The 15,256-nt window shown below is 32.2% G+C and overlaps 2 protein-coding genes across 3 annotated transcripts; both read left to right on the plus strand.

Annotated features, from left to right (window-relative positions):
* The first annotated feature begins 677 nt into the window (after nt 1-677).
* Nucleotides 678-3,813, plus strand: LOC115709447 (putative disease resistance RPP13-like protein 1). The gene is made up of 2 exons (XM_061118748.1): nt 678-2,477; nt 2,548-3,813. The coding sequence occupies exons 1-2, from the start codon at nt 678-680 to the stop codon at nt 3,811-3,813; spliced, it is 3,066 nt and encodes a 1,021-aa protein (XP_060974731.1).
* Nucleotides 3,814-3,925: 112 nt separating this feature from the next.
* LOC115697679 (uncharacterized) lies at nt 3,926-7,839 on the plus strand. Of its 2 annotated transcripts, XM_030624771.2 has the most exons (6): nt 3,941-4,433; nt 4,509-4,771; nt 5,631-5,748; nt 5,872-6,080; nt 6,225-6,722; nt 7,453-7,839. In XM_030624771.2, the coding sequence occupies exons 1-5, from the start codon at nt 4,122-4,124 to the stop codon at nt 6,694-6,696; spliced, it is 1,374 nt and encodes a 457-aa protein (XP_030480631.2). In that variant the 5' UTR covers nt 3,941-4,121; the 3' UTR covers nt 6,697-6,722; nt 7,453-7,839. The 2 variants fall into 2 exon arrangements, with proteins under 2 accessions (XP_030480629.2, XP_030480631.2); XM_030624769.2 differs by lacking the exon at nt 7,453-7,839 and having other exon boundaries at nt 3,926-4,433; nt 6,225-6,957.
* The last annotated feature ends 7,417 nt before the right edge of the window (nt 7,840-15,256 follow it).

The following is a 15,256-nucleotide window of genomic DNA, read 5'->3' on the forward strand; positions in this document are numbered from 1 at the left end:
TGTTGAGGAGTCAAAGTATAAATACCAAAAACTCATTATATAATAAGCCTATAAGTAGTGGTTCCAATAAACACTAGAGTTTCTGTATTCACTCTTTTCCATCAGAGAAAATACCTAAGAAAATAGTGTATTTAGTGATTCCGCTCATCTTTTATCATCTTCTTTTTTTTTAATTTAACAAAAGCATTTATGATTTATGATTTTCTATATTAAAACACTTTTAGGAATATAATTGGATCTATAATATATATATTTCTTGAGTGTTTTATAAATCCTAACAACACATAGTCAAGATGTTACAAGAGCTAATGAATATGATAGTCAGCTAATTACATTTTAATAAACCAAACCCCACCTAATTATTCCTTAAAGCTAATTACATTTTAATGAACCAAACCCCACCTAATTATTCCTTAAAAAAAACATCACTGACTAGATTCCATTCCATAATAACACAGCCAACCAACCAACCCACTTAATTAATAAACTAAAATTTATTGAACTAAGTGCCTAGCTAATAAATAGATTGGTGACTCCCTTTTTTGCTTTTAAACTGATTATAATTATCAATTGACCACTCCACTCACTCACTCATTCTCTCACAACTCTTATATTCTTCACTTTCTTTCTTTCTTTCTTCTGCCTTACTCAACATTCTTCTTTGTCATTCGTTGAATATGGCTGTTGAATTGGTTGCTGGTGCTCTGCTCTCAGCCTCACTTCAAGTTCTGTTTGAGAGATTGGCCTCTCAAGACATACCCCAGCTGTTCCAAGGAAACAAATCCATTCTGAAGCTGCTCGACAAGCTCAACACTAGGATGTTATCAGCTAACAAACTGCTCAATGATGCCGAGGACAAGCAACTTCGAGATGACAATGTCAAGAAGTGGCTTTTCAAGCTTCAAGATGTTGTCTATCAAGCCGACGACTTGGTGGACATGATGGACTATGAAGCTCTACGATCCAAGCTTACAAGCCGCACGACCGAGGTATTTCACCAACTGAAATCCATGCCACCTTCTGTGTTCAACATTAAAAAAATTGTACAGAGTGATGCCACTGAGATCCTTGTTCAACTAGATGATCTTCTTGCTCAAAAGGATGCTCTTGGCTTGAGAGAAGGCGTTCAAAACACTTCTTCTCAAAGGCCTCTTGCTCCTTTAGTCGAACAATCTGATGTTTATGGAAGGCATGCTGAGAAAGAAGCCATTGTTGATCTGTTGATAAGAAGTGATGATGTTGATGGTGGTACTAACATTTCAGTCATCCCAATTGTCGGGATGGGTGGTGTTGGAAAGACTACTCTTGCTCAACTTGTTTATGATGATGTTCGAGTTAAAAATCATTTTGAGCTAAGAGTGTGGGTTACAGTGTCAGATCATTTTGATATTTCAAAGATAACAAGAGAGATCTTTGAGGGAGTCACTTCTAAAAAGTGTGATATCGAGAACCCAAACGAAATTCGAAGAAGATTGAAGGAAGCATTGCTGGGGAAGAAGTTTATGTTTGTTCATGACGATGTTTGGAACGAGTCTTATACTTCCTGGGACTCTTTGAAGAGCTGTTTCAATTCTGGAGCAAATGGAAGTAAAATTGTTGTAACTACTCGAAGCGAAGTTGTCGCCTCTACTATGGCAACTGTGAAAATTCATCAACTCAACATTTTGTCAGATGAAGATGGTTGGCAGTTATTTGTCAAACATGCCTTTGGACCCAACGATGAACTCGGTAATAAGTACAAAGATTTGGAGGAATTGGGTAGAAAAATAGTATGCAAGTGCAAAGGTCTTCCGCTAGCAATAAAATCTCTTGGTGGATTATTGCGGTCTGAACGAAATGCCAAAAAGTGGAGGGACATACTCAATAGTGACACATGGGAGGAGCTGTATAAGAAGGAGGGTTCTATTCTTCCAGCTTTATGGTTGAGCTACCGTCACTTACCTGCACGTCTCAAGCAATGTTTCGCTAATTGTTCAATATTTCCCAAAGATTATCAATTTGAAAGGAAAGAATTGATTTTGTTGTGGATGGCACAAGGTTTTCTGCCGCTTGATAAGACCAGCAAAAAGATGGAGGAACATGGGGAGGAATACCTTGAAGATCTTTTGTCAAGGTCATTGTTTCAACATTCAAATAAAGAAAAATCATTGCTCCAAATGCACGACTTGGTACATGATTTGGCCATATTTGTATCAAATAATTTTTGCTTTAGGTTGGATTTGAGTAATGATTTACTTAATCTTTCAACAAAGACACGTTACTTGTCATATATGAAATGGGAATGCAAGATGGACAAAATCAAGGGCTTGCGTGAAGCCACGAGCTTGCGTACCTTTCTAGCATTGCCATTCCAAAAAGGTGTATTGAACTACATGGAGTATGATATGTTGCTTACAAGTAGAAGTTGTTTAAGAGTACTTTCTTTAAGTGATTGTGGAGAAGTTGCCTCACTCAATTGCAAATCACAAGCATTTGAGGTATCTGGACTTGTCTTTCACTTCAATTGAAAAATTACCTGATTCAGTTTGCAATTTGTACAATTTACAGACTTTATTATTAAATGGGTGTAAAGAGCTTTGTGAATTACCAAAGAAGATGGGAAGGTTGATCAACTTGCGATATCTTAATATTGAGAACACTGAAGCACTGAAAGAGCTTCCCCAAGAACTCAATACTATAGAACACTTGTATTTCTTATCTGATGTGATATTGAGTAGTGGAGGCCTTGATATGAAAAAGGTAGGACAGCTTGAGAACTTACTTAGAATTTGTGGGTTGGAAAATATCAAGGATGCAAGAGAAGCTTCAGAGGCTAATTTGAGGGATAAGAGGTGTCTTTCCAAACTGACTTTGGAGTGGGATGGTAATGGTGTAGAGGCTGATAGTTCACTAAAAGAAAAGGAAATACTTGATGCACTTCAACCACATACAAACTTGGAGCATCTTGTGATTCATGGTTACAGAGGCACAACATTGTCAGAGTGGATTGTAAGCTCTGCATTTTGTAAGTTAGTATCAATGACAATTATCTGTTGTAAGAACTGTTGTATGCTACCCCCACTTGGGCAACTACCATTTCTCAAAGATCTTACAATCCAGGGATGTGATAGTGTGATCTCAATAGGAAATGAGATTCTTGGTGACAAGGGTCCTCTATTCAGATGTCTAGAAAAGCTAAGTATTTTAAATATGTTGGAGTGGAAAGATTGGTCATTTAATAGTGAAGCTGTGCAACAAGGTCAAATATTATTCCCTCTTCTCAAAAGCCTCTTACTGTTTAGATGTCCAAAGCTTAAAGTTGGGTTACCAAGTTGTTATCTTCCATCCTTGGAAGAACTCACTCTATGGGATTGTGAACAAATAGTGAGTTTGGTAGCGATAACAGAAACTCAACAGACAGCCCTTCCCAAACTAAAGGAGATTGAGTTATGGAACTCCAAAAGGGTCTTTGATCTGCATACACTCTCATCTTTAGAATCCTTAAATGTCTATAATTGGAAAGATGATTGTTTTCCCGAAGACGAAGGGCTGCTTCCGACCACTCTGAAGACACTTCGTATTGGGGATGCTTGGAGGCTTGAAAGCCTAAACAGCAAGGCCCTTCAACAACTCACATCCCTTCAGACATTGTATATAAATGATTGTGAAAGGCTGCGGTGCTTGCCAAAAAAAGGGCTGCCTAAATCTCTCACTCTTTTAGATATCAAATATTGTCCTTTGGTAAAGCTACGGTGTGAGAAAGAGGAAGGAGAAGATTGGCCTAAGATTCAACACATCTCAAAAGTGAAATTGGATGGAAAATGTATCAATTAAATGGTCTGTCTGCATCTATTTCTCTCTCTATGTCTTTAGATAGGTAATTAAGGTTACATTATTATTATTATTATTATTATTTAATAATAATATTATTTGTTATAATTGGCCATGGCAAGTTGGTGAGAGAGAAAAAAGACAAAATGAAAGGATAATATGTTTCTAAAGCTGCTGAGCTGAGAACTAAGAGAGAGAGAGACAGAGTCTCATATCATATCAAAGATTGAAACTTTGGTTGGCTTCCCTTCGGTGGATGAGGCCACCACCACAGTCATCCATTGAAGACTGAACCCTTTGAAGAGAAGAGCATGTCTCTCTCTCTTCTTCCCATTTCTTCTTCTTCTTCTTTTCACTCAACTAAAATTACCAAAAACACCCTTTTCTCTTCTTTCCCTGCTTCTTCTTCTTCTATCAGCTTTACCAGACTCCACAGCCTCTCATTCTGTCATTGCTTCACCCCAGAGCAACAAAACAGAGCTGCCCATTTTGAACAACATGATGGGGCCTCATCAGATGATGATGATGAAGAAGAAGAACAAGAAACTAATCTTTTGGGGTTAGCAGATGGGTCTTCTCTCTTGCCTGAAAAATGGGATGTTTTGGGACTTGGTCAAGCAATGGTATTTGTTATATTTATTTGCTAAAGTTTTGATTTTTACCTGTTAAAGTTTCAATCTTTATTTTTTCTTTTTTAGGTAGATTTCTCTGGTGTGGTGGATGATGATTTTTTGGAGAATTTGGAATTGGAAAAGGGGACTAGGAAGGTTGTGAATCATGAAGAAAGAGGAAGAGTTTTAAGGGCAATGGATGGTTGTAGCTACAAGGCTGCAGCTGGTGGTTCTCTTTCCAACACTCTTGTTGCCTTGGCTAGGCTTGGTAATAAGCCTATTGGGGGTCCTCCTCTCAATATAGCTTTGGTTGGTAGTGTTGGGAGTGATCCATTGGGAAGTTTTTACAGGTTACTACTCACTCATTAGTACCTTAATTTTAGCCTTTACAATGTAGTTGATAAATTAAATTGTGGACTAAATCAAATGAAAGCATGAAAGTGTGAGTTCTGATCTCATGTATGAATGCCTTTGTTGAAATCCCAAGTCATTATTAACACAGGCACAAGTCAACTACTTTGTTTCAAAATTTATGCTTGGTGAAGATTATTAACTTGTTCTGCAACTTAATTTGATTGTGAATGTGTTTGTTGTGAGAGAGTTACATAATTGGATTTTGCATTTTAGTTAGGCTAATTAGGATTTTTTCCCCCGAACTTTGACATATACCAAATAATGTTTCATGAACTTTTAAGGTCGTTAAAAATCCTCTTGAACTATTGAGATTGTTGGATTTTAGGATTTTTGTCCAATTTTAGTAAGAAAAGTCTAACATGGATGAAAGTTCAAGGGGCGTAATTTGGTACATGTCAAAGTTCGAGGGGCATGATTTGGTAGATATCAAAGATTTGGGAGCATGATTTAGTACATAAAAAATCACTTAATTAGTAAAATTGAATGCGATTGGACTAAAGTCCTTAAATCTAACGATTTCAATAATTTAGGGAGAATTTTTAATTACTAGAAAAGTTTAAGGGACATGATTTGGTACATATTAAAGTTTTGGGACAAAAATCCTAATACACCTTTTAATTAGTAGTTTTATTATTGATGTTATGTAGCCATTCATGGATGAACCAAATACAAGTGTTGTGTTTAATTTTTGATTGTTTTGTAGAAAATTGTGGATAATCTCAATCAGTTTGTGGATCATATTAATTAGAGCTGTCAATGTGCTATTTAGTTTTGACCATTTGCTTGATCTTACAGGGCGAAATTGCGCCGTGCAAATGTTAACTTTCTTTCTGAACCGATCAAGGATGGAACAACCGGGACAGTGATAGTTCTCACAACTCCAGATGCCCACCGCACTATGTTATCGTATCAGGTAAAATTTGTTCACCTAACCAACTTCTTACAATCAAATTATCAATCCAAGAAATTGGTCATTAAAATTGGTTTTGAAGCAACATTCCAAGAAACATTGAGATCATTTTGTTTACACTATCAGGGTACATCATCAACCATTAATTATGATCTGAGCCTAGCTAAGATAGTTTCCAATACAAAGATTTTAGTAGTTGAAGGATATTTATTTGAGCTTCCCGACACAATCAAAACGATAAAGAAAGCATGCGAGCAAGCATGCCGGAGTGGTTCCCTGGTTGCTATCACAGCATCTGATGTTTCCTGCATAGAGAGACACTACGACGAATTCTGGTACTTTGCTTCTTTCATTTGCTTTTAAATACCATAAAACCTGATCTGATCGTATTGTATTGTATAGTATTATATTAAATTGTGCTGTTTATTATTTATTGAACACCAAAATGGACATCATATTTGTTAGATTATTTCACATAGGGAAATCGTTGGCAACTACGCAGACATCATATTTGCGAATAGCGATGAAGCTAGAGCTTTATGTGATTTTTCTTCCGAGGAAAGTCCAGCTGCAGCGGCAAGGTATCTAAGCCATTTAGTACCCTTAGTCTCGGTCACGGATGGAATAAAAGGATCATACATTGGTGTAAAAGGAGAAGCTGTATATGTGTCTCCTTCTCCATGTGTACCGGTGGACACTTGTGGTGCAGGCGATGCATATGCGTCTGGTGTTTTGTATGGTCTGCTACGAGGGATGTCGGACTTGAGAGCAATGGGTGGTCTAGCTGCTCGAATAGCTGCAACTGTAGTTAGACAACAGGGTACTCGTCTTCGGGTTCAAGATGCAGTAAAGTTGGCCGAATCTTTTGCAGTTCATATTAGTAGTTCGAGTTCTAGTTCCTCCGGTAATCTTCAATCAGATATCGGGTCAGATCATATATCCAGTTTATAGTAAAGGGGAAAGACAATATTGCAAAGGTATTCATTGATCATAAATTAAATTTATTTTATTTTATTTTTCTTGAAGGTGTTCATGGCTTAGAAATATTGTTATTTGACTCATTTCTTAAGCTAATTAAGTTGCCATTAATTGACTCATTTGAGCTGTGGTGTTATTCCATAGCTCAATAAATGCCTCTTCTTTTGTTCCATATATAAACATAGATGACTTTTTGGATTAATCAAAATTAATAAGTTTCTTTGATTTCATAAATGATTGTTATAAATTCCAACACAAACATTGATTCTTTGATTTGATAATTGATTTCAAAAAAGAACAACTGAACAAGTGGCCTCACCTAATTTATGGCCTATTTTAAAACAATAACTATGTTTAATTTGGTTAGGCAAGTGATTTAGATTTGGAATTATTAGTTTTTACAATTAAGATAAGAGAAGATGTAAACATAAAAGATAATGCTACAATTTCTTCATAATTTCACTAATTAAAAAATGAAATATTATTCTTGGAAATATAATTTTTTACATAGCTAACTAAAATTTCATAAAATTTTCTAGAGCTTAGAGAACAAAAAAATTAAATTCTAAGAAACATACAAGAGGGCTCTCGCCTCCTCGCCTTCCTATAGATTATTTCAGTGCATACTCAGTAATACTAGAAGAAGTTAGCATACTTGCTGCCAAGTAATAGTCTTTGGGTGCACAGTAATGCATTTTTGGTAACCTCATCATTTTTGTGGTCCAACAGCTTCATCACTCGTTCTTTGGCGTTGAGCTTCGTCACTATGAACCGGCCATCTATATGGTGCTTGATGAACTGTGACAGATCAAAGCAAGCCACAGCCAAAGCTCTTGGATCACATGAAGTGTCTAAAATTGTAATCAAGACCCTCAAAATCTGCATAATAAAATTGTTGTCTGAGTAATCGATCGATTGAATATCTTTACAAAAAAAAAAAAAAAAATCAAACAAAAAAAAAGTAAAATTCATACTTGAAAGTTGTTCTCTTCAAAGTGTGCAATATTATTAGACCAGAATGCAGAATCTTTACGTATAGAAGTCCAATCAAGACGACCAAGGAGAACTTCTTGCTTGTAAATTTCGAAAGATTTTAATGATTTTATCTTATTCAAATTCTCGTCTAGTTGATTCAACGCATTCAATAAATCCTGAAAATAGAACAAAGTGCAACCCTTAAGTTAATTCCAAACAAAATAATAATAATAATAACAATAAAACAAAAGCAAATTACAGTATTCTAAGTCAATCAAACCTCATCACTCCATATTTGTATTTTTAAACTCTCAACAAGTTCTGATAGGTGAAGCTGTATCATTTGTGAATCAAAAATTCCTTTAGGGAGCATGTTTTGAAAAATCATGACGACAACTCTAACAACCTGCCACACATTTTTCATACCATTACAAATGTGAATTTTAAAAAATAAACAAATAACAAACATGGTGCTTGGAAATACAAGATTAAGAAATCAAAAAACAAAATTCATTAAGTAGGGGTGTAGAATTTTAGTGTAAAAAATGTGTGCACGAATCATTACTCAATTTTAAAATTACGAATTCGATAACTACATAACTAACCACAACAAACTATGAAGTGATGCCTGATTACTCAATACATGAGAACATAAAAATTGTTCCTCACCTTTTCCGCTGTGGAGTTCTTCGCAACATCCATGAGTCGAGGAAGAGCTTTAGAGGTAGCCAAGTGCTGAATGGCGGGTTCATAGTAAGATAAAAGCCACACACAAAAGCATGTTTCATACACAAGCTGTTTCAAAGTAGTATAATTAAACTCAAGTCAAATGCTTGTCTAGATAATATCCAAATTATTATTGTATATTGTATTTAAGTTTACCTGAATTGAGGGTTGAATGAAAGGTGGGTTTATAAAAGGGACGAGCAACCTAACTCCATTAGATTGGACAAAGAATGCTTTAACCACAGGCTCCTTGAGTAAGGTTGCGAGACAGCTTATCGCAGTTGGAGAGCTACGACTAAGATTGGAAGGCAAAGGCTTCTTTTGCTGCAACTGAAATGTTACCCATGCACCCATATGCTTAAAAATGACGAACAAGCTAAGAGCTCATTAATTAAAAATAAAATGACAACAAAATTTTAGAGAGACTATATATACCTCTGCACAAAGCCAGTTTACTAAGCATTTCAAAACATCATTTGTATTAGGTGATGTTTTCTTTAAATTTGAGGTTTCCCCATTTATAATTTTTTGTCTTGCACTGCATTTACATGTAAAAAAATTAAAGCATGAATTATATTACAATAAAATGGTCTTCAATAATAATAACATTCTTACCTTACTATGGAAGTAAGTATCTTACAACTCTTCTCTTGTACAAACTGACTATTATTCATGAGCAATCTACAAAATGAAAAAAAAATAATAATCAGATAATTTCTTAATAGGTACGATAAATGTTTTATGTGATACAAATCTAAAATTAACATGTTTATTTCTTATTATATTTTAGTTTATTCATTTATGATTTACCAACACTAATAACAGTTATAGTTTGTTACTGCCTAATACAATTAAATTTATTAAAGATGCTAAATTTGATGTGGTGGTGGAATTACCTTAAGAAAAGGGTGTAAGTCTTCTCAATAGAAAGTGATTTGTCATGGAATAATTTAGCTTTTTCTGAGTTTGCTACACAAAGAAAAAAAATAAGTCAAAGAAATATAAAATAAAAAAGTATTTAATCACATTATTAAAAAAAATTGCATAAACAATAATGAATTAAAATATTTTATTTTGTAGTATAGATTAATATTATTAGTTAATTATCCTAAAAAGAAAAGAAGAACGTACCTTGAAGCATTTCATCAATCAATGCGACTACATATTCAACAGTTTCTTGCTTATGAATGTTCTCCAAAATATTAAGAAATTCTTCCACATAAGATAATCCATCCTGAATTAATTAATTAAAATTAACTAAATAATTCTAAAGAATAATTAATTGAGAAGAGAAAATAAATTATTAATATTATTACTTCTTGGAGCAATTGTGCTTTGTAATCATGTGATTTCTTATCGTAATTTCTCAAAAGTTGAAGACATGTTCTACTAATGAAATTAGTAGTCATGTAAGTCTCCCATGGAATATTTCTTTCCAAAACCTTAAAAAAAAAAAACAAATCTACTTTAGTATCATCATAATTAAATATTACTCTAATTGAAAAAGAAGAAGAATATGTTAATATATATTATATATATTAATTAGTGTTAACTATTGCTAAGTTGTCAAATCTAAACTCGCATTATTTAAAAACCAATTTACACAATCACGAGTATTGGTGCCGAATAATATTTATAAAAATATTTATATAATTTTTAGAGTGTAAATATGTATATTACATATACTTAAATATTTATATATATATAGTCAAATATATAAAAATATCTTATTAGAGATTGTTAATAATACGTACAAAATTAACAACTCTGTTCTATACTATATTCATGCATTCTTAACCAATCTATATATATACATATATATAAATTAATAAGAAAAAATATACAAGTATGATTGAATGATAGAAGAAGAAGAAAGAAAGAAATTAACCTGGTCAGTTGAAAGCTCCATCAAGTTTGGATTGAATTGAATTGAATGACACCACTTATTTCTACCAAACAAAAAAATAAATGAATCCAAAATCTTCTGAAACTCATTGATTCATAATACAATATTTATAGAAAAATTTTGAGTTATAATTCCACTCCAATTAGGATTATCTTTTTCTTTTCTTTTCTTTTTTAAAAAAACGTATTAATTAGGATATTTTGGGTTATCCGTTTATTTTATATAAATATTACTCATATTATGTATTATCTTTTATTAATATTATTTATTTATATACTTTGTTTTATCATATGAATAGGTTTGTGTATATTATCCTTTTATTCAAATTATGTAATTTTAATAGCATTTTGTTTATGAAAAATTAAAAGAAAAAAAATGTATTTTGGAAAAGGAAGACGATGGCGAATGCAAAGGAGGGCATTTGAAATGACGAAAACACCCCTCCCTCCAATACTCATTCAAATGGAGACTCATAAACAAACAAAACAGGGCATTTGAAATGACGAAAACACCCTTCCCTATTCTCTTCCTATGAGTTAATAAAGATTAGACTGAGTTCATCAAAAATACGATGTTTGAGTTAATGAATGTATTGTATATTGTATATGTCATAAATGATTCAATTCACTCAAATAGCAGAAAAAAGAAATACAAGCAAAAAGCAATTAGTGATTAAGAAACGACAGGTCGTTTTACTTACGATAAAAAACGACATGTCGTTTATTAAATGATTCAAATTCTACAACTTCCTTTTGTAAGTCTGTCTGTGTAGAAAGAAAGATGATTGATGTTGTTGCAATGCAATAATGGATGGCTTCTTTTCTCATCAGTACTCACTCACTCACAACAACAACAATACTCCTCAGTTTATTGGTTTAAGCTCAGATCGATCGTTCATATTAATCTTAATAACATTTTGAATCTTCAATGCCCATTTCAATTTTTTTTCTTTTACTTGCTTGGAATGGAGTAATAAAATTAGTAAGTGGGGTAAATATGTTAACTAATTAACACTCACTATTTTCATAGTTTATCTAGTTATTATTATGTTAATGACACTTACAAATTGAGAGAGGAATCTAAGATCACTGACTTCACCAATTTCAAAAGCCCTTCAAGCCATTAATACAACTCTGTATATTTACCAACATTGTTACAATTTGTAAATAAAAGTCTCAACTGGACACACTTCACTAAATATTCTCAAATGTAATTGTATTTATAACAGAAATAACTAACTCTAATTTTCCTATATATTCCCTTGCCTCTTAAACCTCTCTCTCTCTCACACACACATTCACTCTTTCGTTCTTTCTTTCTTTCTTTCTTTCTGTCTTGTTGCAATGGATTTAGGTGTAGCATGGAACCATGTCTCGTCAAACATTTACAACATATTAATGGATAACTCACAAGAAATTGAAACCGCACCCGATTTAGAACAAGAATTCTGCTCTCTCCTTGAGGCTGCACCAACACTTTTTCAGAGTAAACATCTTAATGCATTTGACAAACAATCGAAATTCGTAGAATTGATCAAACAAGCTCTGTCTCTTAAGAAGCGTGTGGACGAGTTCGGTGACAAATGCTTAACCTACAACCTTCCATTATTTCTTGGTGATGGTGAGCATCAAGATGATCAATCTTTCAAGAATTACTTGAGATATTTACAAGAGTTTATGAAGTATTGGAAGACAGAAACAGAAAAGAAAAGAGAGAATGGAGGAAAAAGCTTGATTGAAAGGCTTAAAGAGGTTAATCAATCTCAAAGAATAAAGAAGATGTTGATTTGTATTGGTACATATTTGTCTCTATGCATTAGTGATTTTATTTTGATGATTACGATTTTGGGTGATAGGAAAGGAATAATGAAGAATCTTGAAGATTTCAAGACTATGGTAAAACTACTAAGTTTGGATAATGATAATTATTCCATTGTGATCAAGAGTTTGGTATGTGTGATCCAATTAACAAAATCAATAGTGAAAAAGAATAAGCGTTTGATTTTGTACAAAGTAGAAAAGATTAATGATGATGGGGACATAGAATTCGAGTTGCTTCGAATGATACTCAAAGAAATTTTGTGTGTTGAGGTTGTTTTCTGTTATCCTGAGATCAATGTGGTTTTGACAGATGATCAATGCATATCATATGAATCTTATCTTGATGATTACTTGTGGAACAGAATGACTTCTTTGGATTTGAAGATGAATGAGTTGATAGTGCAAGCGTTTTCGGTGTCTTCTCAATATAAAAAAAACAAAAATAAATGTGAAATTCTTGAAAAAACAATAGATGAAGGGATTCGAAACATATGGAACAAACTTGATCTTAACTCAACATCATGAGTATTCGAGTTCGAGATGAAGATGAAGATGAAGATTATCCCAAAGTCTTAATTAATGTTTCTCATTCTAGTATTCACTTTCTTTCAATGTTGAGTTTGTGGTTCATTTTTTTCAGTGAGTTTGTGTCTATTTAGTCCTAAATTTAATGATTTTAGATCTGTTATTGATAACTTTTCTTTATGTAGTTTTATACTTTTAATTACCAAACTATGAGTAATCAATCAAGTCTAATATTGTGTTTTTCAACAACTAAAGATCACTAATCAAAGATCACAATCTTAATTAGCATGATTAATCAAAGGTTAATAAATATGATCATAATCTACTACTAGTTATAGATTGATTGGATCATTTTGGTAGAAAAATGAATGATGATTCCATTATATATAAATTAATTTAGAGTATTATAAACACTAATATAAATCAAATGAGATCAGTACTCACAATTTTAAATCACTCTGTTCCAAAATTGTTACATAATTTAATTAAGGATTGGAATTAATATAAAGAGAAGGAAAGGTAGTTAATTGTGTTATATATGGTTTGTGATTTTGATTTAATATTTTTGTGATAAACGACATATTGTTAATGACAATATGGAATTTATTATGCTTATGACCACTTTTATTAATTCTGAAAAATTTCATCTAAGTCTGCCAATAAATTTGGATCTGCTAACAAGTTATCGAGATTGGCAGTTATGCTCTCGAGCTCATTCTTCATTAATTCTGTTGATGCATTATTTGGTGGTTTTTGCTCTATTGCGATATTCTTCTCGTTATTCATAAATACTTCAGTTGATTCTTGTTCTTTTGCTACCATAATATTCTCTTGTACTAATTTTTGTCTTTTTTTGTTTAGTTCTTCATTCTTATTATTTGTAAACGTCTTCTTTTCTTTAGATTTCATTTTATAAATCTTGCACAATATCCAAGTACATTGCTGCAAAAAAATAAATTAAAATTAAGTTAGACTTTACTATTATGTATACTAAATATTAAAAGTGAAATACTAATGATCATTAAGGGTATTTGTTAGTACCTGTGTGTCATTGGATTCGAGCAAATGATACTCAGTCATCTTCCATAGAGTTAGTTTTTTATCTGGCTCCATAAAATCCAAAGTTCTTTTAAAACCTATCTCGACCTTCTGTTGATTCAAGATCGACTTCTTTGTTGCATTGCCGTGCCAAGTTCCATTTTTTGCTTTTCGATTCAATCTTTTATTATTCTTTATTGTGGAAAATGAATTTTTTTTATAATAAAAATACCACTCATTTTCAGTCATCGGCGGGTATCGATCTGTAAATTATTGAGAACAGATGCATAATATGAGTAATAAAACTAAAGAAAAACTAATAATAATAAAAAGAAAATATTGTTATATTGAATTCTTACCCGTGAGTTCTTGAGGATGAAAGTCATATATATTCACATCCAAAATGTGATTGGATGGAAGTAGATGAGGGTTGAAGTTTTTGTTGTATACATAAAATTCAACAATTTCTTCATCATTAGGAAGAAATTTAATCCCATGTGGAAAATTATTAAACACCATAGTTATTGAAATACTAGCAAGCTGTAATGTTAATAGAAAAACGTAATATATGTCAATATATATAAATCTATACGTACATATTATACATGTATATATATGGAAGAAAAAGAAATTAAAAGAAAAAAAAACCTGTAAATTGATTGTTGAGAATAATAAGCTGAAAGACGACTGAATTTTGGAAGCTAAGTTTGGAAATTAGGTTTATGTTGAGAAGACACACGTATATTATATATATATATAATATTTTCTATAAATTCAAATGATAATTTTTTAAATAAAAGATAATATTTGATATATTATAACATTTAAAATAACATTTTTAATTAACATTTTTATCAAGTGGTACCCCACTGGCTCTTGGCTCTTAATGGGGTATTTGAAAATATCTCATTTACTAATTTTTAACATTCAATAAATATCACAAATTTTATTTTTAAAGTAAAAAATAATATATAGCCTAACAAGATACATAAAAACTCACTAGAAATATCATTTTTGCTTAACACTCCATCTGAAAAATAAAATAAAAATCTTTATTAAAATTGTGAGTTACACTAAAAAACTAATTTATTTTCTACCCTATAATTAATTCATAAAAAAGTTAACTATATAGCAGTCCTTCAAGACATTAAATCTAAACGACATTTATTACAAAGAAGAAAATTGTTGTTTGATATAAAAGGAAATCAGTAAACGACATGTCGTTTACTTAATGAAATATAACAGAAATAACTTCTTTTTTTCATTCTCTTTACATTTGAAGCCACTTACTAAACCCTCTCACACACACTCTCTCTCTCTCTCTCATTCACTCTTTCATTCTTTCTTGTATTCTTTCTCTGTTGTTGCAATGGATTTAGGAGTAGCATGGAACCATGTCTCATCAAACATTTACAACAAATTATTGGAAAACTCAGCAGAAATTGAAACCGTACCCGATTTAGAACAAGAATTCTGCTCTCTCCTTGAGGCTGCACCAACACTTTTTCAGAGTAAACATCTTAATGCATTTGAGAAACAATCG

Source organism: Cannabis sativa, chromosome 7, assembly GCF_029168945.1.
Source record: "Cannabis sativa cultivar Pink pepper isolate KNU-18-1 chromosome 7, ASM2916894v1, whole genome shotgun sequence".
Lineage (NCBI taxonomy): Eukaryota > Viridiplantae > Streptophyta > Magnoliopsida > Rosales > Cannabaceae > Cannabis > Cannabis sativa.